The sequence below is a fragment of the Pieris brassicae genome, chromosome 11, assembly GCF_905147105.1.
Source record: "Pieris brassicae chromosome 11, ilPieBrab1.1, whole genome shotgun sequence".
In the NCBI taxonomy this organism is placed as follows: Eukaryota; Metazoa; Arthropoda; class Insecta; order Lepidoptera; family Pieridae; genus Pieris; species Pieris brassicae.
This window is the reverse complement of record NC_059675.1, coordinates 9,818,254-9,845,662: the sequence shown is the minus strand read 5'-3', so window position 1 is coordinate 9,845,662 and position 27,409 is coordinate 9,818,254. Positions and strand designations below refer to the sequence as shown.

Below are 27,409 nucleotides of genomic sequence, written 5' to 3'. Positions count from 1 at the left end.
CTATTCTTAATGTGTACTTCATCATATCTCTGGTCAGCCAGAGAAATGGTGTTAATAAATATGGTAAATTTGAGTAAGCACTATTAACAACCATCCAGTGATTTCTCAGTAGACCTGTATGATATTAATCTATAAACAAATATAGCTGTTAATTTAGTTGGCACTTTTAACAAGTTCTACCTTCTTATCAATCAATTTGAATTAACTTGTAGAACCGAGTTTACAAAGATTGTTACATCATGAGCGGCACCAGGCCATGGGGCACAACATTAATAAATTTTATTTCTGCATCACACACAGCCTACATTTAAAGAGAAATATCCTTTTCAATTACGATATTATTCACCAATTACGTCACCTAAAGAAGATAATGCTGCTTATTATTATTACAACTTCATACTATAATGTACAATGTTAAATAATATATAAATTACTTACATGATGATTGAATTCGTAAATGAGTGCAATCAATGGCAACAATTCTAGGAAATCCAGCAATTTCATGTAATTTTTCTGTACTCTGTTGGTGTATAAAAACATACTCGTAAGCTAGCTTATCAATTGCAGATGATATATCACCAACAACTTCACTATCCTATATCTATGATATGAATATTGGCATGCTTTTCTGTAGAAACAGATTGAATTGTCGATCTAAGTAGGTTAAAATTGGACAATCTCAAGTAAGCTATGGTTATCCTATCTTTGCATTAAACTCGTCAATTACAAGGACATTATTTTTGAAGCATTTGTAAGCCTCTTTCAGAGTTTTTACAAAACTTATTAACTACTTCACGACTTGTATAACAGATGTGCTAATAAAAAACAGTATACCTATGTAGAATATTTTTTTATTAAAAATAAATTTATACCCTTAGTTTACAAAGATTTATTGAAGATATATTTGAATGACTTTTTTGTCGTGTTTGTAGAGAAATAAGAATTCTCAAGGAAATGTTTTAAAACTTATTTAACTATCATCCGCTCGCCTTGCTACTGTGGCATCCCTATTAAGATTAACGCCTCGTAAAATCCAACCTTTGCCAGGTTGTGAGCGCTCTCCCCCAATAGGTTTATCGTGGGGGTCGTATAGCTGCGCTAAGAGCATTCGACGTGGCCTCTTGGATAAATTAGGGGTGCTGCCATGCAGCATTAGGTAGCTAAACACAATCAAATCTCCGGCTTCAACAATAACAGGCTTTGCTTTTTCGATTGGGTATTTTTCCTAGAAAGAAATGAATACGTGTTAACTGTATTTGTATTAGTAAAATACTAAACGAATAAAGTAAAATAATATGAACTTCTTGACATTATACATTAAGGAACTAGTCTCGATTTTGCATTTATTAACATTATATTTATCAACAACAGGTTTGCTAGTACCTGATCGACGTAATGAAACTCGCTTCCTTCTTTCGGTCCGAAGTCTTCGAGAGGTCCAAACTTGTGTGAGCCCGGCCATACAAATAGTGTTCCATTCTCTACGTCAGCATCATCCAAAAAAAGAACAGCAGCTGTCATAGTATCATTTTCGTATGGGAAATAGTGGTAATCCTAATTACAAAAAAAACATTGATTTCAAGAGATTAATTTATCATTTATCATAATGGTAATGAGGTTTTTTTACCTGATGCATAGGATAAGCGGCTCCCTTTTCTGGTGGCTTATAATGCGCTTTGGTATGATGAAGAGCAATGTTGGGTGTGCCCATTAGGTCCTCCATAGCATCCAGCAGATTGTCGTTATACAGGTATCGCCCAAAAACTGCATGGTGCATTTGTAGGTTATGGATTCCTTTAACCTAAAATCTTATATTGGGTTATGTATGTGGTTCATTGTAAATATAATAATATCAAATAATACATTTAAGCTAAATTACATCATTGACTTAAAATAAATTATTATCAATACTTATATATTACTAGCGCCCATGAACTTGAACTATTGATAAAAAATGTTTAGATAGCAAAGATGAAATGAAACGCATTGCATAATATACGTGCTAGACTTTGTATGTCTAAAAAGTCCCAAAAACGTATTGTAAATAAAATTATTTCCATAGTAATAATGAAACCTGCATCAAATAATGCTACTAATTAACTCATACTCTAACTATAGCGTAAGTGTGTATCTAACATTAACCATAATTTCAGATTTATTTAAATGTAATACGTACTGTATAAGGGCTGTCACTCGCTCTATGGTTCTTTTCACTGCCTACCCAGGAACTCTCCACCTTTGACTCATTTTTCCTATGGAACAGATCATCATATTCTTGAGTTATCCTCTGTAATTCTCTGCCTTGAACGAGCTTTTTCAATATAATATAACCATTGTCCTTGAAGAACTGGATCTGATCCTGGCTGAGCCTGCCCATTCTGATGGTTTCTTAAGAACTGAAGTTCGTGATATTGTCTCATTGTTTATATGGATAAAAAAGGTCATGGCTCTAGATAACTAAGGTAAATAGAACCGAGGAAATATGTTTACAATTTATACGACGATGTAATTTTAGCGATATGCCTCGTTAGTCGGCACAAATTTTGCACATGCACATCCATTAGATAAGAACAAAAAAATTCTAAACTAGAAGCTAATAAAACAAAATCAAACTGTAAAAACTAACACTTATCAAGAGCGTAATCTCTATATATATATATAACATTTTCGTGTCACAATGTTGATTCCCATACTCCGAAACGGCTCGACCGATGCTTGTGAATTTTTTTATGCATAGTCAGTAAGTCTGAGAATCGGCTACTATCTATCTTTCAAAAACCCCTAAGTAGTAAGGGGTGGCCACCCCAAAAAAATTATTTTATATTTTTATTTTTTAGACAATATTTTTTTTTTAATGATACAGCTTACAAAAATACATACAAACCCTTAATTGCCCTCTACAAACAACCTCTATTTTTTTATAATAGTGGATAGTTTATTTTTATTGAACTAAAAAAATGTTTACTGGAAATAATATACATTGCAAAACGACGTTTCCGCCGGGTCAGCTAGTATAATATAAAATTAAGGTAAGTAGAAAGATTATTGTAAAATGTATCAATATTTTCATAAATCTTAATAATTAAATTGTAAGAGTGAGATAGGAAGCCGTAGGTACGTATAGAAAACTTTTAATTCTGGTAACCCTAGGATTATAAGAAAGGAAAATTTAGCATGGTCACTCAGCATTAAAATCAAATGTTTTATACAAACAGACAAGTCGATTTTGTCACTTTACGAGTTTAAGGGTATCTAACTAAAAATAATCTAAACGAGAATTAAGTTCGGTGGCGGTTTTTAGTATGGAGATGTTTATATAAAACTCTTTGTTTGAATCTGGGTGACAACTGACTTTAATGGTTTAAAATATGAGCTTATAGGTAACACAAAATTAGGGGTACCGACGCTAACATGGCTTATCATAAATCTAAAAGACACTTATAAGTGTGGTAAAAACGTAAGGGCTCATATTGGCTTCAAGTGTGTGATGATTGTTTACATTTATTTACGCTTCTAATTAATACCTAAAACTTTTATATGTAACTTAATCATTGTTGGATTACATGACTCCTCCCTTCTTATGAGAGAAGCATACTGAAAAGGTAAACTTCAACGCGCTCTGTCGTTGATTCTGGATTCTTCGATGTGTGACGTCGGACCGAAATTCTTCTTCGTTTTCGCCGGTACGTTGTACATTAGTTACTAGTTGATTTGACACAATACTTAAGTTTCGAAAATAATTTCAATCAAATAAGATTATACTTGTCTCGGTATGTCTATCAACAAATCCTTGCGATACAAATCGTTAAGACAGTTAAAGTTATACAATACTCTAAAATCTAGTCACTGACTGTTTCAATCAGCCAATGAACACAAATATAACGAACTGGTTCCATTTTTTTATACATCGAGACCAAAAATACAATTAATACTGAGATTTTATTTATTAAGATAATTAATATTATACTGTTTTGCACACAATATAACAGAAAAACGAAAATGCAAGTAGCATTTCATACGTATTTTATTTATAGGGAGTCTCCACGACCGATGGATAAAATTAACATATGAATGAGGCATTCCCTTTACCACTCTTCTGCAATGAGTATTATTAACTTCTCTTAAAGTAGATTTGATTTTTATGGGCGAGAAAGCTCGCCTGCACCATTCTGGCGGCGTGGAAGCGTACATGCAAGAAGTTGGGATGCGTGGTTTAGATTGGTCAGCTCGAAGTCTTGACCACAATCCAATTGAGCAGGTCTGGGATGTAGAAAAGAGAGGAGTAAGATCAGTTCAACCACAAACATCAGGGAGCTGAAAAGTTCAAAATATTATTAAAAACAACATGAAAAGCATGTCCAGAAGGATTCAAGCTGTAATTTTAGCAAGAGATGACACACTTCTTATTAGCTTTTTATAATTGAATCTTTATTAACTTAAACAATGTAAAAAATCTTCTTGTCTTTTTTGCCGTATACATCGGTTTTTCAAGAAGTCATCAAACATTTATAAAAATTGCCAGAATTAACTTTACGCGTATTAATTTATACGATAATAAGTAAACAGACTATGTCAGACAATTAAATTTCATTTCATTAAAAAAGCGATTCGATCGAAACAATTATTTTCCCAGTCATTTAAGGTACCTATTTAGCTTTTAGATAATGAGAGGGAACAATTAAAATTACTATAAATAGAAAATTCACACGTATTAATTAAACAGATTTTTTATTCTTATCAAATTAACTATAGCTATTGCCGTGAAATAGATAATGCCAATTGTCGTGAATTGTAAATTTTTTTGTTGCAAATAAATTATGTCTGGAAATCGTTGATATCTAATCGAAACAGTTCTCTGAAAGACAATCACTAAGAATATTCTAAATAATATAGATATAATAAGAATAGCTAAATCAAAGCTTCACAAAAGCATTAATTGGCCTGTATGTAATGCGCAAGTTTCTATATTATCTCACTGAAAGCTGAACTTTAACTGAACTTGAATAAGCTAGGAAACTCTAATTTAGTCATGTTTACAAAGTGTCATTCGTTAATTCATCTGAGATAATACTATGACTACCATTAGTAAGTTTGTTGATTGATTTCTCGCCATTAGTTTGGTTGAAAAGGCTTCAATTGGCTAAATCAGAGAGATTAACGAAAGGTTATCTAAGGGAAATACGAACGTTTGCTGTATTCAGTCCTGCATTGTGCATCTAAAAATTTGCAGCAGGTATCAAAGGTATAGAATCCTCGATAGAATTGATCGTTCCACCAACCAAGACAAAGACCGAATATCGACACACATTGCTGGTACTCTTTGTTATCCACCGTTCTAGCACATACCTTGCCAACCCTATAAACAAAACACATATAGAATAGCCTATATAATATAGATGGATTTTGTAGATTACAGTTTTTTTATTTCATTAATAAGGCTGATGGCGTCAGGCACATGAAAGACGAAGGCTAGGGTTTGGTTTTATGTTTGGAAGAACCTGATGATATTAACGATTAACTTGCAACATTTGAAAACACTCTATAAACTCCATGTAAAATTCCTCGATTTAACGACGAACTCCCTAAAGCATCGAAATCGATTGGCTTTGGTTGGTCTAGCTGGTTTTCCATACAATGATACACTCTACATAGCATTACACCCACTAACAATAACTACAACAATTGTAAAGTACTTTCATGAATAAAAACCTTCTAAAAAAATTGTTATTTCGTTTACAAATTGGGAATGCCTGCACCTGTATACTATTGTTGACCATGGACTTATAAGTAGGCGTAATGGATTTTCTATATGGTATCATATTCTTAGTTGCTCACCAACTTTCAAACTGCAAACAATAAACATGTCTAGTAGTAGAAAATCACTGTGTATTGAAACGGGAGAGAAGATAAGTGACGTTGGAAAATGATTTAGATTTAGTCACTCTACCGAATAACATTCAAATAAGATTTTTTATGAACACACTAACTACTAATTCTAGTCTGAAATAAACTTTTTCTTGTTCTAATTCTGATCTCTCTGTTCTCTCTAAAACGACATAAAAATCACAATCCCTTCAGTGTATACAAACTAACGGTATTTACAATTTTACGGTGACATATATAGAGTTTACATTGTATTTTGATGAATGACCATACCGTGTATATAAATAATTACATTCTTCTCCGCAAACAAGGGGGGTTTTGGTTGTGGTCTCATTTGGGCCAAGTTCTTTGTCCAAATAAAGCCAGTGACCTCCAGGCCAATACGGCTCATAGCCATGATTGGGGTTGTAGTCTGGTTGAAGCTTAGGGACATTCTTCTCAACCCATGCTTTGAAACTCCTACGAATAGATGATGTATTGTAGACTCATGTTGCAGATTGAAAAGTATAGTTGCCTCATAATAAACAAATAAAAAGAATATATTTTGTAATTCACAAAAGAGCTAACAAAATCAATTAAGAAAATGTATCATCCAAGTAAAATCATCACATATGAACATATTTTTTCCATTAGAACGTAAGGATGAAATTAATACACTAATTAACAACGTCTTAAGGATATGATACAGTTATATAATTATGCTTTTATCATATTTACCCTTTTGATGCCTTCATTTGTTCAACTGGTGTACATAAATACAGGACTAGAACAACAAAAAAATTACCGCTTTTTTAAACTATTACTATCCCTAAAACTGAGTTCAATTAAACAAAAATTTCATAAAAAATGTACAGTCTTATAAGCATACTCAAAGAAAAATCCCCTATAGTACAAATTCTGTCAAGACATTGTCCGTTTATATCTACATCGCTTTCTAAAATAATTATACTAACTGTGCGTTGAAAACACGAATTTCTTAAACATAACTGCGACGACTAATTGAAATTATCGTCTAGCTGACGTAGTAATTTGCTCACGGAAAATACAGTTTTTCCTTTTTTAAGTAATTTTTAATTATTTTTAGATTGAATTTCCATGCACAACAATGCATTTTAAATTCTGAACAAATGTGATTGATTTAATAGCTTCTGTCCACATTTAGAGTTTATGAATATATGTCGCAGATTCAACGCGATAAATAATTGCAAAATTGGTGTTACTACCGTCGTTCGACATTATTATAACTTAATAATTAAACACAGTCAGTGCACACGTCGGAAAAAAATTAAATGTAAATAATTATAAGTTTATAATAATAATACATAGCTTCAATCCGTTTAAAAAGTGTTTTCTTAATGTGTAAAAGCTTTGTTAACTAAAGACAATACTAAATCATTACTTAGTAATGTATCAGTTGTGTAGAGAGAAAATTATAATTACATTTTATATTTTGATGAACAAGAACTCTATTTTTCACGTCTTACTAAAAATTATAAATATAATAATCCTACCAAATCCTAATGAATATATCCTATGTCTTATCTATCATATCGCTAGACTTCCAATGTTTAAGAACTAAGTACAAATACTTTAATTATAAGTGTTCTTCTCACGTTGTAACACTTTGCGTATGCAAGGGATGGGTCAATGCTTGTCGGCGAGCGGTCCAAACCATTTGGTACCACCCGAACATTTTATATATCCCCGAATCCAGCCAACACTGCACTGCGGAACAATTTGCATTTATAATTTTCACTTTGTTGCTGCAATCATTCACGCTTAAGGGTGTATTTTAAAACTTCCTCAAAATATTGTTTATCACATAACGATATATCGCACGAATTTTGCTTTTAATTTCTTATTCATATTTGCGAATTAAATTTTATCTCCTTAAAAGTTCCTTTATTCGTAAGTATTATAGAAAAATATATTAAACTCACGCCATATAAAAATGATATTCATTTTTTAAACCTGCATTAAAGAAATTCTAAAAATATATAATAACTATAACAATGATAGTAATAATTCAAAACAACTGATGAAATTCTGGAATAATCTTAGTAGTAATAAGGTAAAATGAAATAATAATTGTAGTTTGCATTTGTAGCACAGACAATTTCAAAATTGAAATTGGTCAGATAAAGGTTCCATTAGATGATACGCGATCACATAGTCACGTGAGTTTAGCTGACGCAAGAAATATATCTCCGAGAAGGGAAGACATAGCCGAAGCTTCTACAGCCGAAGTTTGTTACGCGCTAGAGTATAGTTTCGTCATCTTTTGTTTTTATGATCTCATTTTTTATCAATTAATTAGGAGCTGAGCTCACTTTGATTGACAGTAATATTTAATTAAGAGTCGACCGAAAAGAAATCTCTTCTGTGGACATAAAATAATATTTTAAACAAGAGGGTTTATTTCTTTATGTAATTTTTGATATGAAGTATTATAATGCAACCAGATTGTTTGGTTCTAAGAAATACATTGTTTTTTAGTTTAGTTTTATTTAGCCAAAATACACATTTTATCTTTTCTGTGGATGGATTGGATGGTGGATTAAGTAAGTTAATAATGATAACTAAATATTTTAATTATCTCTCAATTATTATTTTATCTTTTCACCATGATTACTTTATCTTTGTTCTTAATAAATGCTGATTTGAACAAAAAAAAAACTACTAGATTTGTTCATGACCCTTTCAAACTTTATCTGATTTAACTCTACTTAACCAACTTCTGTAAAGTTGCATATAGTAGATAATTTTTCGAAAAATAAGGTCACAAAGAAGTTTCACTTCTTACGTGTGTACACTAATACACGCACACATTTTTTATTATTTTCATTAAGTATTTTTACATGTTCTATATTATGTTGTAAAATAGTTGTTTATAAACAGCTAGACCAAGGCCCGTAATATATCTTCAAGCGGTGAAATTATACGGGGACAGATTTTATGTTAAGTTATGAGGATCTAAACTTGCACAGAAGAGCGAAGATTAACGACAGATATCCACCTAATTTGAGTAGGACAGTTTTTTCATAAATATTTTAACAAAAATGGAAGAAAATGTATGGCAATCAAAAGAAATGAATAATTTAGAAATCTATAATTTGTTTCTCTGTTTAAGGCGTACGATGAGAAGCGAGGAATGGTTATTTCTATAAATTTAAAAATTTTGCTCTCCAGTGTACTTGCAGCAATTTGATTGGCACTCGCTAATTATGAAATGGTAGTTTTAGTAGCGACAATAAAAGTGTTGGCTTCAGTGTCTGATATTAAACAGTTAAGTTTTATTTCCAGGGGGTCAGGTGAGTGGAGAATGTTTATGATCTTTAACGGTACATGAATGGTCCGAACTCTCCTTTAAATTTCGCTTTTAAGCGGCTTAAACGTTCTTGGAAGTTAAGTCAAACTAATCTTTTAAAATACCCTCAAATGCCAAAATTTGTAGCCATGTTCCTTCTTCATGGCTCATATTTGTTGAAAATATTCCCATTCAATAACAATAGCTTTCAGTAAACCATAGACTAAACAAGTTGCGTTGCTTTTGCATAAAATCACTATCGTAGTTTCGAGTCCTACATAACAATGACGTAGCCTTGCTAGAATTACTAATCCTTTGTTGTAGAGTAGCACACAGCAGAAACTTTAACTCGAAGTAGTGCTTAATAATTATGTTTACCTGACTGAAAAGGAAACGTGTAGGTGCGTAATTCTATATTAAACGCATTACCGACTAAGTCAAAGACGTCACCAATAAAATATTGCGCATAACACCATAACATTAATAAGTATGATATCGGTATCAATATTTAAGAGACTGAAATTAAAACTTAAAACGGGACGACCTCATCAATATCTCGTTACCTCGCCGAACTGGTTTGTTGCGAAAATGATTACTTTAGTAATAAAAATAGAAGATTCATAAAAGCGGACTTAAGTAATGCTATGACTGGATTAATATAATTTTTATTTTTTATTAAGCTACAGCTTTTGAGGACAGAAAGAAAGGGTACTAAGGTAGGGTAATGTACTTGTCTCAATATAATATTGTAATATTTATTTAAATAAATTCTAAACATTTTTATGAAACATATTCTTAGCGTCTGGCTTATGAAAGAAGAAAAAGAAAAAGGGCGGCAAATTCAAAAAAAAAAATAGTATGGTATCCCTAAAAGTTTGATCTATTTTGTGGATTAAACTTACTTGATTTTATTTTATTATTTTTTACATTGATAGCAACTGTATTTCTATGAAATTAAATACTATACCTAATACTACTATACTAGCATTGCATGGAAAACTCAAACCATATTTATTATAAAGCACAACTTTATTCGGAATAAATCGTTGCCATCCGAAAGTTTTTAAATAATTCAATTATCTTCTTTCATTAGCCAGACTCTAAGAATCTCGCTACAAGTGCGCATGTGCAATAGTTATTCATTTGACTCGTTGGGTGTTTACGAATGGACTCGAACATCACCCCGAAATAGGATGGTCGAGACGAAGTAGGGAGGTGATTATAAAAGAGGTTGTGACACATGCGCACGGGCAATTTCCTACCCTAAGAACTAGATTAACTAGGCTTAAAATAGTATATTTCATTACGAGTGCGAAAAGCCTGTCATTGCAGAGTTGACAGTCGGACGGCTTCCCTCATTTTTAAAATCAATACGAAAGATTCCAGTCCAGTAAACGTCAATGATAGCTTAGTAACTCTATCGTAATGGTTTGCCGCGAATAATTTACTCCTCAATTCTGCTAAAACTAATGTATCAACTCTCGCTGCCTAATGTCACCCCAGTAGGGCTTAACGTAACTCGATGGTGACAAACTTGAAGTCATCACTGAAACCGTTTTCTTGGGCATAACCATTGACAGTAAATTACAATGGGGAGCTCACATCGCAGCATTATCAGGTAGACTAAGTTCTGCAGCTTATGCAGTCAGAAAAATAAGACAGCTTACTGACGTTGCTACAGCTAGGCTTGTATATTTTGCTTACTTTCATAGCATAATGTCCTATGGTATTCTACTGTGGGGCGCGGCGGCTGACGTAGATGCCATATTCATTCTCCAGAAAAGGGCAATTCGTGCAATTTATAATCTTGGCCCCCGCGTGTCTCTGAGAGAATTATTTAAAGAAATTAATATACTCACGTTGCCTTCCCTTTACATTCTAGAGAATATCATGTTTGTTCGTAAAAATTTGCATCAATTCACTGTCAAAAGTGTTATTCATTCTATAAATACCAGGAATAAGCATAAAGTAGTAGTCCCAAAATATTAGTTAACAAAATCGAATAAATCGTTTCTTGGTAATTGTGTCTACAACAGGCTGATTCTACAACAGGCTACCGAAGTGTGTAACTGATGTTACGACTAAAAAGTGCAAAAACGTCATCAAAGGAATCCTAATTAAAAAAGCGTATTATAAAATCCAAGACTATGTTGACGATAAAGATGTATGGCGTTACTGAGTTTCGGTGGTGTTAATTCAAATAGAACTATTTGCATGAATCATAAAAACTTCTACGATTTTTTTTAGGAAAAACTTGGCGGTTGGTTTTTTCTTTTTAATTGACATTATTTTGACAGTTGGGAAAGAGAACCCACGAGTGCGGAGTGTGTAATAATAGACCACATCCCGAAAGCTATACGTCCCTGCAATGCGCCACTTTTTGAGCAAATGTATTTAAAAAAGTCAAATATTCACAAGCAGTTAGTCTCTAGTAATTTCCCCTCCTTTATTTAAAGCAATTAACAATTGTTATCAGCTTCTCACGTAAGAATCAATTTGTCAAGTGTATGACTTAGTCCAAATTAAAAATATTTTATAACAAATTGGCAACCTTACCAACGTATTTTTATGACTACCTCAGTTGATGGTTTTTGTCATCAACCAAAAATTAAGATTTCTATTATTTACAAGTAAAAATACAAAATGCATATTCCAGTCTCACCGCCGTTGACCGTGCGTTGTACCGCTGACATACCATCCACAAACCGAGTGCGGAAGAGAACATTCGCTTTGTACAACTGTCACAGAACACTTTTTTAGTAATTAACAAAAACCGTTCAATTCATACAGTTTTTCACATACTTTTCTGATATTTTTGATACAACAGCAAAGTATAAAAATGAAAATATTGTTCACCAAGTTACTTTCTCTATCATAAAATCTATCAGAACTGTTTAGGTGTTCGTGTTATATCGACCTGTCGTTCTATAAGGGATAATTAAAGTCCTTGCGAACCTCGCAATACATTATATGCCACTTTGATTAATGATTACCTAAATATCGATATTAAGCTGAACGAAATGTGAAGGATAGCTGCTGCACATGATTACTGTCGCGCATGTAAGTAATATTACCTATCTATAAGATATAATAAGACAGTAAAAAAGTGTCTGTACATAGAACGTATTTCCAAAAAAGACCTAAGATATTTTAACAAGTTTATGGGATGTAGAAAAATAAAAACATTATATTTTAATTTGTAATCTTTTATTAATCTGAATCAGAGAACGGTATCACGCCTTCAATGGTCTCGCGACAACGCCTTTTGCTTACCGAGGGCCCGGGCTCATAACTGCTTCGTTCGTCGGCACTAGCGTCATCTTTATTGCTATCCTCGGAACTATCTCCATCGACATGAATAATGAATTGTTCTGTTACCAAATCCACGACATGATCACTCTTTGCATGTTGCTCTTCTATATCCTTCAACTTTTTACACAACTTTTGCCAATCCCATGTACCCATTAGTAAAACCTTTTCTTGTATTAGGTCTATACATTTACTGACACTGAATTTTATATTTTTGCTGCCTACATATTGTTTAATATCCGACCATGCCATTTCAATCGGATTTAGGTCGGGGTGGTATGGTGGTATTCTCAGTACCTGATCACCTCGTTCAGCTAGGATTCGATCAATCGAAAATGTTTAAATTTATTTTTGTTGATCTTTATTAAATTGTATAACTGAGGTTTCAAATATATTTCCCCGTACTGTATACCTTTTTCAAAATTCATATTGTCGTAGTAGTCGCCTGATTTGGTTCCTGCTTTAAAAGTCAGCAACGCATTAGGTATAAACCCAGTATCAGACCATGCGTGGACAATGACAACTCGCTGTCCTTTCGAAATAGGTTTCTTAAGCCCCTTAGTAGTACCATCGGTCCAGGCTTTTGAAGAAGAGTGCGATGAATCTACGTAAGATTCGTCTGTATAAACAATAGGCTTTCCCTCTTGGCGATATTGCTTTATTTTCCTTAAATATTCGATATTATAAGTTACTAAGATGTTAGAAGTCTCAATCAGCACTTTCCGGTTGTTTTCGGTGTTTTTCCACCGAAATCCCAAACTCTTAACTATTCGCCGAAGACTTCCTTCTGAACCTTTGAAATTTATGTCATCTTCTAGCTGCTTTTTAAGCTTTCCGGTGGTCAGAAGTTCATTATTTGTCTTGTGAAAGTTATTAATGGTTCTCTTTATTACTCCTTGGTCGAAGTTGTCGATATTTGTGACCGGTTTTGTTCTGGAACGTTTTTTGCCAGGTGTTCTGAACACTGTGATCAAATCAGAACTTTTGACTTGATTGGAGATGTTTCTTACCGTTACAACAGTAACAATAATATTAATGACGCGACTGTACATCATCCCATATGTGCGCGGGGCGTCGTATCGGTACGGGGGACGGAATGCGACTGGAGAGCCAATCGACGCTACGCGCGCCCGCTCTTCATTCCGATAGCCCCCCCCCCTCAGGTACCTTATTTTTTACTTCTGCGCAATAATGGTCAGCGCTAGAGTTTCGTGCCGGTACTTGTAAAAGGTGTGGTAGTGGCAATGACAATGTGTATAAAAACATTAAATATTAAATCAATATAAAGTAAATCATCAATCAAAAAGACAAGAAATAATCGAGACTAATACAAATCATCAAATAATAAATAGTTTGAATAAAATACATTATAAAGAACAACTCACTCTTCCACCAGCCGCAGTCTCAAGTGCAGTACAGTATTTGTCATGGACGACGTCGATCAGTCTGCAGTCCGTGCCTGAAATTTATTTTAGGTTCTACTAGTAACTTAGGTTAATAAGAATCCGTATGATAATTATGCTGTACTAATTACTAAACTTTCTATGTGCTCATTTAACACTCGACGTACGATGAGGGAAAACATTATAAGGAAAAACTCGTTTTTTTATCTATTTTAATTTTATTATTACATACCAGCAACTCTATTAGAGTCGAAGTTCAGTTGTGGCGGTGTATAGCGGAAGTTACAGCGTTGTAGCCTCGAGGCCAAGTCATCGGCGCGACCTTTGTAGAGTGCGTAGACGTTCCTTAGTCTCGGTGCATTGAGCCTCATTAAAACTCATTTCAGATAGCTGACTCTATACAGGAAAAAAAGCAATCATGTTGATATTTAATATGAAAAAAAGTATTGAATTTTTGTAAATAAATGAAATGACGCGTAGAAAATAAAAAGGTATATTAGTGCGCATAGCTGTCGCGCCAGTTATCTTTCGGCACTCTCTCGTTGAGGTCATCAGTAAATAATATTAATTAAGAATCTACATTTTTAAATAAAATTGTTGCAACAATCTGTTCAGATTAAAACCCACTCCACCCACACCCCTGTAATCATTCAGTATAAGGCGTTCTGTTACACTCAGCCTTTTGAGATATTACCGAACATGTTTATTGTTACTCTTATGTGCAATGTAAATAAATAATATTGTTCTAGACTCTCTAAATTCCTTATAAAAAAGGTACCACCGGAAAATATACAGACTATATAGCACACGCATATTCATTTATAATTTATATGGCGCGGTACAAGTGTCCCCGAGTAGTTCGTGAGAACAACCGCCGTCGCTTTCAACGCCACGTGGCATATTTCGAATTTAGATTTATAGCGCTGTGAGTTCTGCGTACGACTTCGCTGGATTCTGTCGAAAACGAAACTGACCGACCGGTGGTCGGCGACCACCTCTCGACCCGTTACGTCCCCACTTTCGAATCGTACACAGACCTCATTCAAAAGCCATCTCTGAAACAGGGAGCATTTGACGCTTTTTTTAAACAACTAATAACGACATCTATGATCACTTTAACGCAACCTCGCCGACATATATAATAAACATTTATTTTTTATTACATTATGTTACACATTTTAGTAGTATTATATAAGTTTTAGTTATTGAACCTTTTCCTTAAACTGTCCTTGGTCTTTGTGTATCTTCACATCGATATGAAGACTCTCAGTCCCTGTATTTTTTAATTAATTATTAAAATATTTTTTATGGATCGTCCTAGAACGGGTCATAATTAATATCAATATTTATAAGTTTTTGTATGGCATATACCTGCAGCCGGTCGACAACAGCTTGTTGTTCGGCAATAGTTTCCAAGTCCCGTCGGTGTTGAGAGCTACTTGAGCTGAACTCACGTTCCAGACCCGTCAGCCGCTCTTCAGCATGACTCTTCTCCATCATGCTCTGAGAGATTCTGGTAGACGCCTACGGTGCTTGCTGTTTTGCGGCTGAGAAAAAAACATAGAACATTCCACCACTGATTTCCAATTACAAACAATACAAGCAACATTTACAAAAAAATGCTGTTATTCAGCAATGCTGGAATTCCAAGGCGAAATGGCTTAGAATTTCATTATGAGTAACTACTTTAGCAACTTCTGTACTTAGTGAATACTTTTTTAGATTAAACTTTTACTAAATATGTATTTCAATTCTTTTAATTCAGGAGCTTCTGTAATCGCCGTTTATATTGTATCTGCAAATGATTTAAGAGATAAGATTTATATGAAAATGAATATAAGACAAGAGAATACAATACAATTGTAAACAATACTTCTTTCTTTTAAAGCTTAATAATCATATATAGTGTAAACTGTAAACTCCATCTAACGTCCCTCGATTTAACTACGAACTCACCAAAGCGTCGAAATCAATTGGCTTTGGTTAGTTTAGCTTATCTTCCATACAATGATACACTCTACATAGCATTACAGCATCTCTCAATAACGACAACAATTGAGTAATAAAGTACTTTTTAAGTTAAAAAACTGCGCAACTGTCTGCGTTCTTTTGTCGCTTTATTATCCTAGCTCGCAATAAACTCGACTGTCGGCATCATGCATACGAACTTTCTGAGAAATTCTTTCTTTTGTTTACAAATTATGATTGCTTGCACGTGTAAGTGATGGCGTTGGCGGTACGTTTTTCTTCTCTCCATTAACGACAACTCTCTATAACGCCATAAAATGCACAATCTCTTCAGTGTTGTTATATATAGTTTTTTAATTAACATATCATAGCATAAATTTAAACCTAAGCATTTAAGCACTTTAAGCAATATTACATGGGCCGACATAATTGATTTTTATAAGACTTACCAACCAGGAAAAATATTTTTTCTCCAGAAATCGTATCCATCCTGATTTTGTATGCAATAAATGTGAACACAGGAGCTTCAAAATAATGCAAAAGTAATTTTGTTTAAATATATACCCATGAGCTGGTTCTGTAAAGATTCCCCCGCATCTTCCTGTCCTGTACTGACCGCCAGGAATTGAGCTTGTGCTTCGGCCAGAGCCTGAGTTTGAGCCTCGCTCGCACTGCGGAGATTATCGAACGTCGAAGATGCCTACAATTACATTTCAATCAAAATTTATTTATTCATATTAGTCTGAATTTACATAAGCTGCCAGTTCCCAAATCAAGTGCGTAGAGCGGGCATAAAGCGGGCCCTCAACAACTCTTTTAAGTAGTTTTTTATTTATAAGGAAATGGTATGGTACCACCATGTCTATCGTTGAGCAACATGCTAAATAAATTAACAAACTCTTAGCATCTGTTTACAAAATAGAAACTAAGTCGATCAAGGTGAAAATGTGTAAAGTGGTTGAAATTAATTTAATGGTTTGATACTTTATATGTCACAGGCCTTAGTATATATATTAATGATTTAAATATGTTCAATGTCCTGGTGGACGGTACAGTTTGTATTTCCACCACACCAACTTCCTGGATATTAAGATCATTTATGCAATAAATAAATAATTATTAATAATATTCACACACACTCGAATTCAAGCACGTCAAATAGCGGCTACGAGCATTTGGAAGACTAATCACATTTAAATTTTGGATATTCGGTTTATGTAAGTAGTAGTTTAAATACCTGTTGCCTAAGGGTTACAAAAAAGCGAGTTTTTAATAAGGAGTGTTACTGTCACCCAATCCAGGTGGGATCTGATAATACAAGCTTTTTGCTTAAAGTGGTTACATTTAATGACATGAATTTATGGTTGAAGATTTTTTTTTTGTAATTAAAAACAGTTTCATACACTCTTCTAACATACTAAGGCAACTTTTATTTTTAGGATAGGGCAAATAAGCCTGCCTGTCCCTTTTTGGGCGTCCTATGGGCAGCGATCGCAGCCTATGGACACCCATTTTAATGGGTGCGTTGCCGAAATTCGAGGGAGGAGCTCTTTTAATAGTTATTCTAGGTTAGGATTTAGAATGTTAGGGTCCGTATTTCGAATCGTATCTTAAGTTATAATCTCATTTTGAGCTCTGGCATATATGATTCGTGATTGATTGGTGTTCTAGAATAAGAGCCTGAATATCCTAATAATATTTTGACAAACAAATTTGAACCCGTTAGGTATATTATTATTAGGGTATATTATCGAAACCAAATACATGAGTGTTTTTAATAACAACACTAGTTTAAAGAACATTATACCTGAGTAAGGACTGCCCTTTTATCAGCGAGTGCAGTTTTATCATCGGCTAATGCGCGTCGCAACAACTTCGCCTTAGCTTCGCTGGCTGTGACAGCTTCCTTCGCAGCGCGGTGCGCGGCCGCCATACTTGCATCTGACTTCTCTGCCGCTTGCAATTCAGTCTCGAGGTCTTTTAGTACACTGCCACTTTCCTACAAAAATTTTGTCAAAAAATCTAATTGAGGTGTAAAAAACATACGATCAGGGTTAGCATATGTGGCGGATAATCCTGGATAATTCGATTCTCATATAAATAATATTTTTTTCGGATTAATTAGTATTCTAAGCTTGATTGGATAACTGAAAACCGACTTCTAAACCACATTTTGATACTTATTATATGAAAGTAAACAATAAATACTGTTTATATGTAATTTGTAATACCTTATATTAGTTTAGTATAAAGAACATTTTCAACCCGTATAATTATTAAAATCTACAAACATACACAAAGGGGGAAAATTGAAACCGATAATAATGAGTTATATTATATATTAGTATATTATTTATATTTATATTTTAAATATATACAACAGTTGCTAAATGGTTCTACACCGTTCTATTTCATTACGAGTGCGGAAAGCTTGTCATTGCAAAGAGTTCCGACAATTGTCTACCCGAGCCGAGGCGCAGCGAAGGTGAGGGTTGACACAGTCGGAACAAATTGCAATGACGGTTCCGCACGTGTACTGAACAACTATTTAATACAGTTGCGAAAATTATTGCTATTTGCTTTTTCTCTTCTCTCCACGCAATCGAGTCGTATATGTAGCGACTTTTGTACCTTTCCGGTAAAATGTTCTCCGAAGCATTTTGTGCAATTATACTGAGTTCCGTTGGTAACACCACATTCAAATAAAATATCGTCGGAATTACTCATTTTTCGTAACAAACAATTAAACTCGCAAGAACATTTTTGCGCCAACCGTAAAAGAATATAAGAAGAGATTTTTTTTTTGTTTTCTTTTTCTGGGTAGGCAAAGGGAACTATGCCCATACTGGCGTATATAGTCTTCAGTAGAATTTTTTGATTGATATGAAATGAAAATGAAATTTAATGAGATGAAATGAAATGAAACCTAACCGAACTCATTGAATCAAATCATTCAATCTGATATTGAAACAAATTAGTTGTTTCTTTATAAAAATATTTGCATGAATCATAAAAACTTCTACGATTTTTTTTAAGTAAAAACTTCGTGGTTGGTTTTTTTCTTAATAGACACTGTTTCGACAGTTAGGAAAGAGAACGCACGAGTGTGTAATAGCACACATCCCAAACGCTATACGTCCCTGCAATACGCTACTATTTGAGCAACTGTATTAAAAAGATCATTCAGTTCATAAAAAATCTATAATTTGTACCAAAAAAGGCGACATTTACTATTAATTATTTATTAATAAAAACAATTTTCCTACCTCATCAAGTTTCTGATTAAGCTTAGCCACTTCTTGGTCAACCTCTGTTGCTCGTGCAATATTACCCTCAATGTTATCTTGCTTTTGCTTTATGTCATTCTTTACTTCAGTTACTTTATTGTTGGCTTCCACCACATTCTCTTCAGCTGTTACATACCTAGCATTTGAAATTTCATAATCAATGATAACTTTACTAAGAAAAAAACAGGACATATTCTTGTATTGTGGTCTTGAATTGTTCCATGTATTGTTTTTACATTCACGAATGTAAAAACAATACAATTTCCATTCCCTACAATTATTCTGTTATAGTATTAAATTATTTCTTATGATATGATCATGCAAAGTTGACTACAATTATTTTATTACAATATTATATTTGACTTCATTTTAATCTAATGTAAAACCAACAAAATTATATAATTTCATATTATTAATATGATTATTAGTCTGAAAATACTTTATTTTGCTTAAATAAATACAATTAAAAAAAGAGACACTAACTGCCAGGCAACATGAAGACGTGTCAAATTTTCGAATTCTCGCACAACCTTTTGTTACTCTTGAAACTGGGATCTTTCAACTTGTAGCTTTTGCAACTTTGGTGCTATATCCTCACGAATTATCTGTGAAAGAAAGTGTTAAAAAGGTAAGAAACATTCAAAGATTTTTTTTAAATAATACTTCAATAAATTTCAGGGTCTTTAGAATAATATAATATATATATATAGTATGTTTTCTTTAATAGTTGAAACTACTAGGAATGCAATAATCTTTTGTGGTTGGTTGAATTTTTTTTGCATACAAACTAATATACAAAAGGAATCCCTAAATTTTACTATTATAATTTGATAATAATAAAACACTACCTACTTTGATTATTTAATAAGTATTTATCTTAATGCAAAATACTGTAAGAATATATATATTTACTACTTGGTACTACACCAAACAAAAACAGATACGTACATCATTTAACTCTCTCAGTTTTGCATCTTTCTTTTCAATCATTTTCTGAGCTCCTTGTTTTTTAGTCTCATACATTCTTGTTCCTGTTGCCTCTTCCACCATTGATAAAATCTTAAAATTTTATATTGTTTAAATATATATGAATAATTGGTAATTTAAACTTTTGTTAAAAATAACATTTAAACAAGAGTTTAAATTGGTGTAGGTCAGACTTACTTTACGAGATCAGGCGTGACCACAAGCCAGTAATTTGGGAGCGTTGGAATGTCTGATAACCTATCAAAAGTTATCAAGAATGCAAAGTGCTTGCTATATGCTGATGATGTTAAACTGTACATGCCCATAGGGAGTACAGATGACTGCATATGGCTGCAGGAAATCATTGATTGCGTTGGTTAATTGTAGCAGGAGAAATATATTAGAAGTTAATTTGGCGAAATGCAGTCATATCTTATTACATAATAACTAATTATACCATTAGTGGTCTAACATTGGCTATAGTCTCAGAGGTCTTTCATCTGCGCACCATGTAGATAAGACATGTAAAAAGGCTTTCAGAAACCTGGGGTTCATATTAAAAATAGCTTGTGGCTTTACTAATATTAGTGCAATACAAATTTTATACAATGCATTAGTTAGAAGTCACTTGGATATGAGGCTAAATACAGTCTCCTGTTAGAGCAAGTACAAAATAAATTCACCCATTACCTCTACAAGAGACTGTATGGAGTGTATACCTTGTATCTGCTTATGTACCCTGTTTGTTCGGGGCATGGTGGGTTATGACCAGCCACAACCCAGAAGAGAGCAACCTCTTTCAGTGTGTTTATTTATAATACTTACGGGTTAGGTTCATAATCTGAAGATAATGGAGAGACTGGGTCTATGGGTACTAAGTAAAAACCTGAGGCAGTTGGACTTCTGCGATCTACAGTGTGCACATTCCAATTTGGTTAGCGAAGCGCCACTAACGCGAGGCATACAAATACTTAATAAACAAAATTTATATTGAGGTAGACCTATTAGTTTGTACACGACTGAGTTCTATCACATCTATGTTATACTGCATTAGGAGTAACTGTTAAGATAGAATAATAATGTGGAATAAATAAATAATATAACTCCTTCAAACTTAAACTTTTTAATCAGGTAAATTGATGCCAATTAAACTGATAAAAAAATAGTAAATAGGAAAACATACACAAGACTCACTTGGTATCAAGACATGATACCATTGGAAGACCTAAGTAATTATATTCACACATACCTCAGGTGGTTTCATGTTCTATACTTTAATAATTCTTCCTTGCATTATGAGAAAGTGTGGATTGTTGACATTTAGCTGTACTGAGCTGAATAGATCTGTTACCCTCTTGTTCTGGACATTAATCCCATTTATTAAATATTTGTTTTTGCCACCCATTACAACCTGTAAAGTATGAATTGAAAAGATGATATTATTACAGCTCTCCTGTCAGCAGGGATTTAAAAAAACATAGATCTTAAGAGTACAAATGAAACTATTGGTAATGGAGAGGTTATAACAAGTGTCTGGTAACTGTAATTTCATCATGATTATGAGAATCAACCATCAACCAATCAAATCAACCAATTGGACTTTGCTGTTTATTTTTGTTGTCAAATGTGATGCTCACTGTGGCCTTTGTGATACCAGCCTGTCCATGTTTGTATGTCAATTCTTAAATTATTTCCGGACGCACCTACCAACGCAAGTTAAGAGTTGTAGTTTCATTAATATTTTATATCCTTTTGCATTCATTCAGGCTTGCATATATAATGTATAAACAACAGGTTGACTACGCAATAATTATACAGGATATTTTAGTTATAGTATAACCACTTTAGTAGAAAGTTTTTAAATTTACATTTGAAAGGTTGGTAATACCAAGCACAAAACATATTGAATCTAGGATATTGGATTTTCCAGTGCCATTCAAGCCTGTAATCGCATTGAATTCTGGGTCGAAACCGGTGACCTCAACTCTATTGCCATACGATTTAAAACCGTCAAGAACAATAGACTTAATATACATTTTATTATTATAAACAAACGCTCTTAATTCTTTTTTAAATAATTATAAATATTAAACAATTATTGGCATTCGCGCGTATCTGCCGTTAAACCAAATAAATATCCAAATGTCAGTTACAACTTACAGTTTCAAATTATCAAATAACGAAATGACAGCTGAAACCACAAAATTGTGTATACTTTTTTAGGGTAGTTTTGGTTTAGGTTGATTGGTCCTTATTTGGTTACAATAAAACTTCCTAATAATTCGTTGAGAAGAGGTGAAGATGGAATGTGGAATGTGTTTAATTTTTAAAAACTGTAGATTTATATACAAAAATTATCCTACCTGGCCACTAGTGGTAACATGTGGTACCAAGATGCGAAGGGTGCGTAGACAATAAAATCGAGGCGCGGCAAAAAGTTGTCCTAACGGTAACGCAATTAACTGTTCTTTTCAGAACAAATTATTGTTTCATGACGACACGTACTAATCACCTACAGGATTCCCCCTCTAGCGAAGCGTACCGGCAGGCGTATAACGCGGACTCGGCGAGTTGTTCTTGTAGGTATTGAGGTGTTCCCAGTGTCTTGTTGTTTCAGGTTGTTGTCATTTTGATGTTTCAGGCTATTTGATGGTTCATGTAGTTCGTTCGCACTTGATGTGATTTGCTTGTTGCAGGTACTCGTCGTTGTATCAGTAGGCACATCTTGCTCGGCGATAGTGTAGGCAGGTTTGAGTCTGTCGATAGAGATATTCATTTCACGGTTAGGTAACTGCAGCGTGAATATCTTACTGTCTCGTTTCAGCACGCGATAGGGTCCGTCGTAAGGTGCTTGTAATGGCTTCTTTACGGCGTCTATGCGTACGAATACGTATTCACATGATTGCAGGTCGCGGTGAACGAATATGGGTTTTGTGTTGCTGTGTGGTTGACTCGGCATTGGTTGCAAGTTACGTATTGCGTCGCGCAGCTGATCGATGTAGCCAGAGTCCATGATGACATCATTGCGGGTCGTTGATAAGAAATCACCGGGTAAGCGTATGTTGCATCCGTAGGTAAGTTGGGCGGCGCTTACGCCGGTGTCACTTCGCATAGCGGCGCGTAATCCGAGTAGGACGGTTGGTAGCTCGTTGATCCAGCTTCTTGCGGTCTGTAGTCTTGCCTTTAATGCGGCTTTAAGGACACGGTGCCATCGTTCGATGATACCGTTACACTGTGCGTGGTATGAAGTTGTACGCGTTTTTTCGATTCCTAGTAAGCGAGAAAGAGATGCAAATACTCTGCTTTCGAATTGGCGTCCTTGGTCCGTTGTTATTGTTACAGGACAACCGAAACGGGAAATCCAACCTTCGTATACCGCTTTGGCGACTTGAATTGACTTGATGTGTGGCGTTGTATTTTAGCGCGCTGACACTGTAGGCATACTTTTGCCCACTTGCCGACGTCTGCGTTCATTGAGGGCCAAAAGTAACGTTGCGTAATTAATTTTCTCGTAGTCTTTCAGAGGTCATTCCAGGGTGGCTAACGTTATGTACTGCGTTGAATGCGGTACGTCGGTATTCTTCTGGTAGGTACGGACGTAACTGTGAGGTTGAAGTTTCGCAGTGTAATTTGATATTTGAGACGGGCAGGTTGACTTTCTTGAAACATAAGTTGCTCTGTAGACTGAGTGCTTTAATGGTATCGCTATCGCGTTCTTGAGCTTCTGCAAGTAGATTGTAGTCAATCGGCGATGGACAGGTGATTGCTTCGACACGTGATAATGCATCTGCGGCTGCATTTTGAGATCCACTGACGTGTCGTATATCAGTGGTAAATTCGCTGATATAAAGTAGCTGTCGGGTGCGTCTCGGTGATTCGCTGTTTGTATTTGTTTTTATGTAAGCGAAAGTTAGCGGCTTGTGGTCGGTAAATATAATTATTTCTCGTCCCTCGAACATTTTGCGGAAATGTTTGACAGCCATGTAGATGGCGAGTAGCTCTCGATCGTAGGTACTGTAGCGAGTCTGTGCGTCGGTGAATTTCTTCGAGAAATAGCCGAGTGGTTGCCATGAGTTGTAGATAAATTGATTGAGTGCGGCACCAGCTGTTTTGTCGCTAGCGTCGCTGAATATAGCAAGTGTCGCCTGGTGAGACGGATGAGCAAGTAAAGCGGCGTTTTTTATGCTCTCTTTACATGCTTCATAAGCTTGCGTTGATTCAGTGGTCCAGTCGATCTTAGTTTTGTCACGCTTCTTGACGTTGTGCAGGTAGGTATTTAACGGCGCTTGTATGGTGGCGGCATCTTTGATATTTTCACGGTAAAAGTTTATCATACCGAGAAAACGTCGTAGTTCTTCTACGGTTTGTGGTTTTGGAAAGTCTGTAATAGCTTGTACCTTCTCTTGGGGTGGCTGTATTCCTTCCGCTGTGACTTGGTGACCGAGGAATTTCACAGTTGGCTGGCCGAAAACACATTTTGATGGGTTGATGGTGATGCCGTATTCTTCTAGTCGCTGTAATACGATGCGTAGATGTTTTCGGTGCTCTTCCTCGTCGATTGATGCTATGAGTAGATCGTCAACGAAAGGGAATACGAAGTCGAGTTCGCGCAGTACTTCGTGAATAAAGCGTTGGAAAGTCTGTCCGGCGTTCTTTAGACCAGGACACATGCGCGGAAACTCGAAAAGACCAAAAGGTGTGATGATGGCGGTTTTCTCCACATCTTGCTCGCTGACTGGCAGTTGTTGGTACGCGCGATTGAGGTCAAGTGTGGAGAAAATTTTCTTCCCTGCGAGTTGGTATGTGAAGTCACGTATACGTGGTATGGGATACCGATCGGGCTTGGTTATGGCGTTGAGCCTTCGGTAATCGCCACACACGCGTAGGTCTCCATTCTTCTTTGGCACGACGTGAAGAGGTGATGCCCAAGGGCTTTTGCTTGGTCTGCATAACCCTTGATCGATCATGTTTTGGAATTCCTTCCTGACCATTTCGTAACGATGCGGTGCAATGGGGCGTGGCTTGCAGTGAAGGGGCGGTCCATTTGTTTCAATGAAGTGTTCAACGGAATGTTTGGGACTAAGCTTCATTGAAGTGATTCTGGTTGTGCCTGGGAAATCTGCTAGTATGCTGTGGTAATTTTGCTCTATGTCAATACTACGAACTGTAGGTATGTCTGCAGTACTGAGTTGAGCGTTTGTTACCAGCTTTGTTTTCCCGTCGATCAATCTTCGGTTTTTTACATCGACAATGAGGTGGTGGTGCTGCAAGAAATCTGCTCCCAGGATTGCCTTAGACACATCTGCTACGACGAATTTCCATGTGTATGGTCTTCGGAGGTTAAGATCAAGTTGGAGTGACTTCTCTCCGTATGTTGGAATGACCGTGTTGTTGGCGGCGTAGAGTTGAAATGGCAGTGGTTTTTCGCGTGAGCCTTTTGTCTTTGGTAGCACGGAGATATTGGCTCCTGTGTCGACCAAAAAGGTAAGTTTCGTTACCCTGTCGGTAACGAAAAGGCGGTGTGATGATTCGGTAACGCCGGTTCCCGCCGCGGCCAGCGTTACTTTTAGTTTTCCGACTGATTTATGGGCTTGAAACTGCATGGTGGTGCGCATTTCTTCGCGTCCATACCATAGCGATGATGGTAATAGCAGTACGGCATTGGAGATTTTTTCCGGCTTCGATCTTCCATCTGTGACTCTCGTCGGTTTTCGTTGCGCTTTGTTGATGCGTTCCGCGAGCGTGATTGTAAATGGTAGCGAGAACGACTGTTGCGGTAGTTGTCGCGCGGTTGTACTCGTAGCTCGGCAACTTCCAAAGACAACCTTCTCATTTCACCGATGAGGGTGTCGATGGTTGATTGTTCTGGAATTGGTGGCGATGCTACAGGTGTGAAAGGCGTTGCGACGGCAGCGATGTGTTGCGACGGCATGTGGACTTACATCATCTTGTCCGCGAGCAAGGTCAGGTCGTCAAGCGTCGTTTTGATTTTAAACGCTTCGCTGACGGATAGCACGGAACGAATGTGTGGCGGCAGATGCTCGAGCCACATCATTTTGATGGTGCTCTCAGGAAATTTGTCCTTGTTAAGCTGCTTCATTTGCCTCATCAGCTGGCTGGGTTTCTGGTCTCCAAGCTCAACTTGCGACAGTAGCTTCTTCGTTTGTGCGCTGTTAGATTCTTCGTATAGCGATATTAAACGGTCTTTAATGGCGTTGTAGTAATCTGCTTCCGGCGGCGAGCAAATGAGATCAGCGATGTTTTGGATATCTTGCTTTTCAAGCTGTGCGATGACCATCTGGGCGAGCTGGGCCTGGCTTCGTTTTAGATCGGCGGTTGCTGCTTCGAAACTGCAGAACCAGAGGAGCGGCTGGTCGCGCCAGAATGGTGGCACACGGAGCGACAGTGAAATACCGGAGACTTCTTGGCTCGACGGTTGTGATGAAACTTGACGCTCTGCACCGGAATTTTCTGTGTTCGTCATCTTCAATTTTCTTGGTGTTCTTCTCGGGGTCACCACTTTAGGGTAGTTTTGGTTTAGGTTGATTGGTCCTTATTTGGTTACAATAAAACTTCCTAATAATTCGTTGAGAAGAGGTGAAGATGGAATGTGGACATTCCACATTCCATCCAGTTTAATTTTTAAAAACTGTAGATTTATATACAAAAATTATCCTACCTGGCCACTAGTGGTAACATGTGGTACCAAGATGCGAAGGGTGCGTAGACAATAAAATCGAGGCGCGGCAAAAAGTTGTCCTAACGGTAACGCAATTAACTGTTCTTTTCAGAACAAATTATTGTTTCATGACGACACGTACTAATCACCTACACTTTTATCACTATTAACCAAAATTTACATCAAACAAAAAATTTTAATTGACAACGATTTTAGATAATTTATTTAATGCAGATCATTGTATTTAATATTAATTCGCTTCGAACTGAGAATAAAAATGACAATCTAATTATACTTTTAAGGTAAAGGCAAACATTTGATAAAATATTTTTTATGTCAACAATACCAAAGTTTTTAGAATTAAATCTTGTCATTGTAATGTGAACAAATAAAATTGTCTCTCTAATTGACTTTCATAAATATATATTTACGACACATTCAATTTGATAGCATTCTAAAGGTGTAAACAAGCATCTGAATTTTTTTCTGAGTTTAAATATGTTTACGACCACTAAAGAAGGATAATATGTGGGTATCTCAATTACCCATGCTGAGAGTCCAATTCGTAGGAGCTATATTTTTTAGACGGGTTTTATGCGGTAATTCT

The 27,409-nt window shown here is 35.4% G+C and overlaps 2 protein-coding genes and 1 long non-coding RNA gene across 4 annotated transcripts; all 3 read right to left on the bottom strand.

The window, feature by feature from the left end:
* Positions 1-833: 833 nt before the first annotated feature.
* On the bottom strand, positions 834-2,454 carry LOC123716040 (phytanoyl-CoA dioxygenase, peroxisomal-like). Its single transcript, XM_045671535.1, has 4 exons — positions 2,177-2,454; positions 1,628-1,801; positions 1,384-1,554; positions 834-1,225 (listed from the first exon to the last, which is right to left on the bottom strand). Exons 1-4 carry the CDS (start codon positions 2,375-2,377, stop codon positions 971-973), a joined length of 801 nt encoding a protein of 266 aa, XP_045527491.1. The 5' UTR covers positions 2,378-2,454; the 3' UTR covers positions 834-970.
* A 1,487-nt stretch (positions 2,455-3,941) lies between these two features.
* LOC123716042 lies at positions 3,942-7,032 on the bottom strand. Of its 2 annotated transcripts, XR_006754504.1 has the most exons (6): positions 6,837-7,032; positions 6,601-6,646; positions 6,157-6,342; positions 5,757-5,846; positions 5,187-5,356; positions 3,942-4,314 (listed from the first exon to the last, which is right to left on the bottom strand). It is a non-coding gene; the product is annotated as an uncharacterized LOC123716042 (long non-coding RNA). The 2 variants fall into 2 exon arrangements; XR_006754503.1 differs by lacking the exon at positions 5,757-5,846 and having other exon boundaries at positions 3,948-4,314; positions 6,837-7,026.
* A 6,856-nt stretch (positions 7,033-13,888) lies between these two features.
* On the bottom strand, positions 13,889-21,970 carry LOC123716039 (structural maintenance of chromosomes protein 2-like). Its single transcript, XM_045671534.1, is given in 10 exon segments — positions 13,889-13,958; positions 14,135-14,298; positions 15,274-15,449; positions 16,435-16,570; positions 17,678-17,869; positions 19,137-19,293; positions 19,641-19,762; positions 20,106-20,216; positions 21,373-21,534; positions 21,831-21,970. Coding segments are annotated over 8 exon segments (1,137 nt in total). The 5' UTR covers positions 21,529-21,534; positions 21,831-21,970; the 3' UTR covers positions 13,889-13,958; positions 14,135-14,211.
* Positions 21,971-27,409: the final 5,439 nt, after the last annotated feature.

Coding starts and splice junctions, on each gene's coding strand:
- LOC123716040 (XM_045671535.1), bottom strand. CDS start 2,377: ATGGGCAGGCTCAGCCAGGATCAGATCCAGTTCTTCAAGGACAATGGT. Junction 1,802..2,176: donor CGAGTGACAGCCCTTATACA/GTACGTATTACA, acceptor ATAAGATTTTAG/GTTAAAGGAATCCATAACCT. Junction 1,226..1,383: donor AGTTTCATTACGTCGATCAG/GTACTAGCAAAC, acceptor ATTTCTTTCTAG/GAAAAATACCCAATCGAAAA.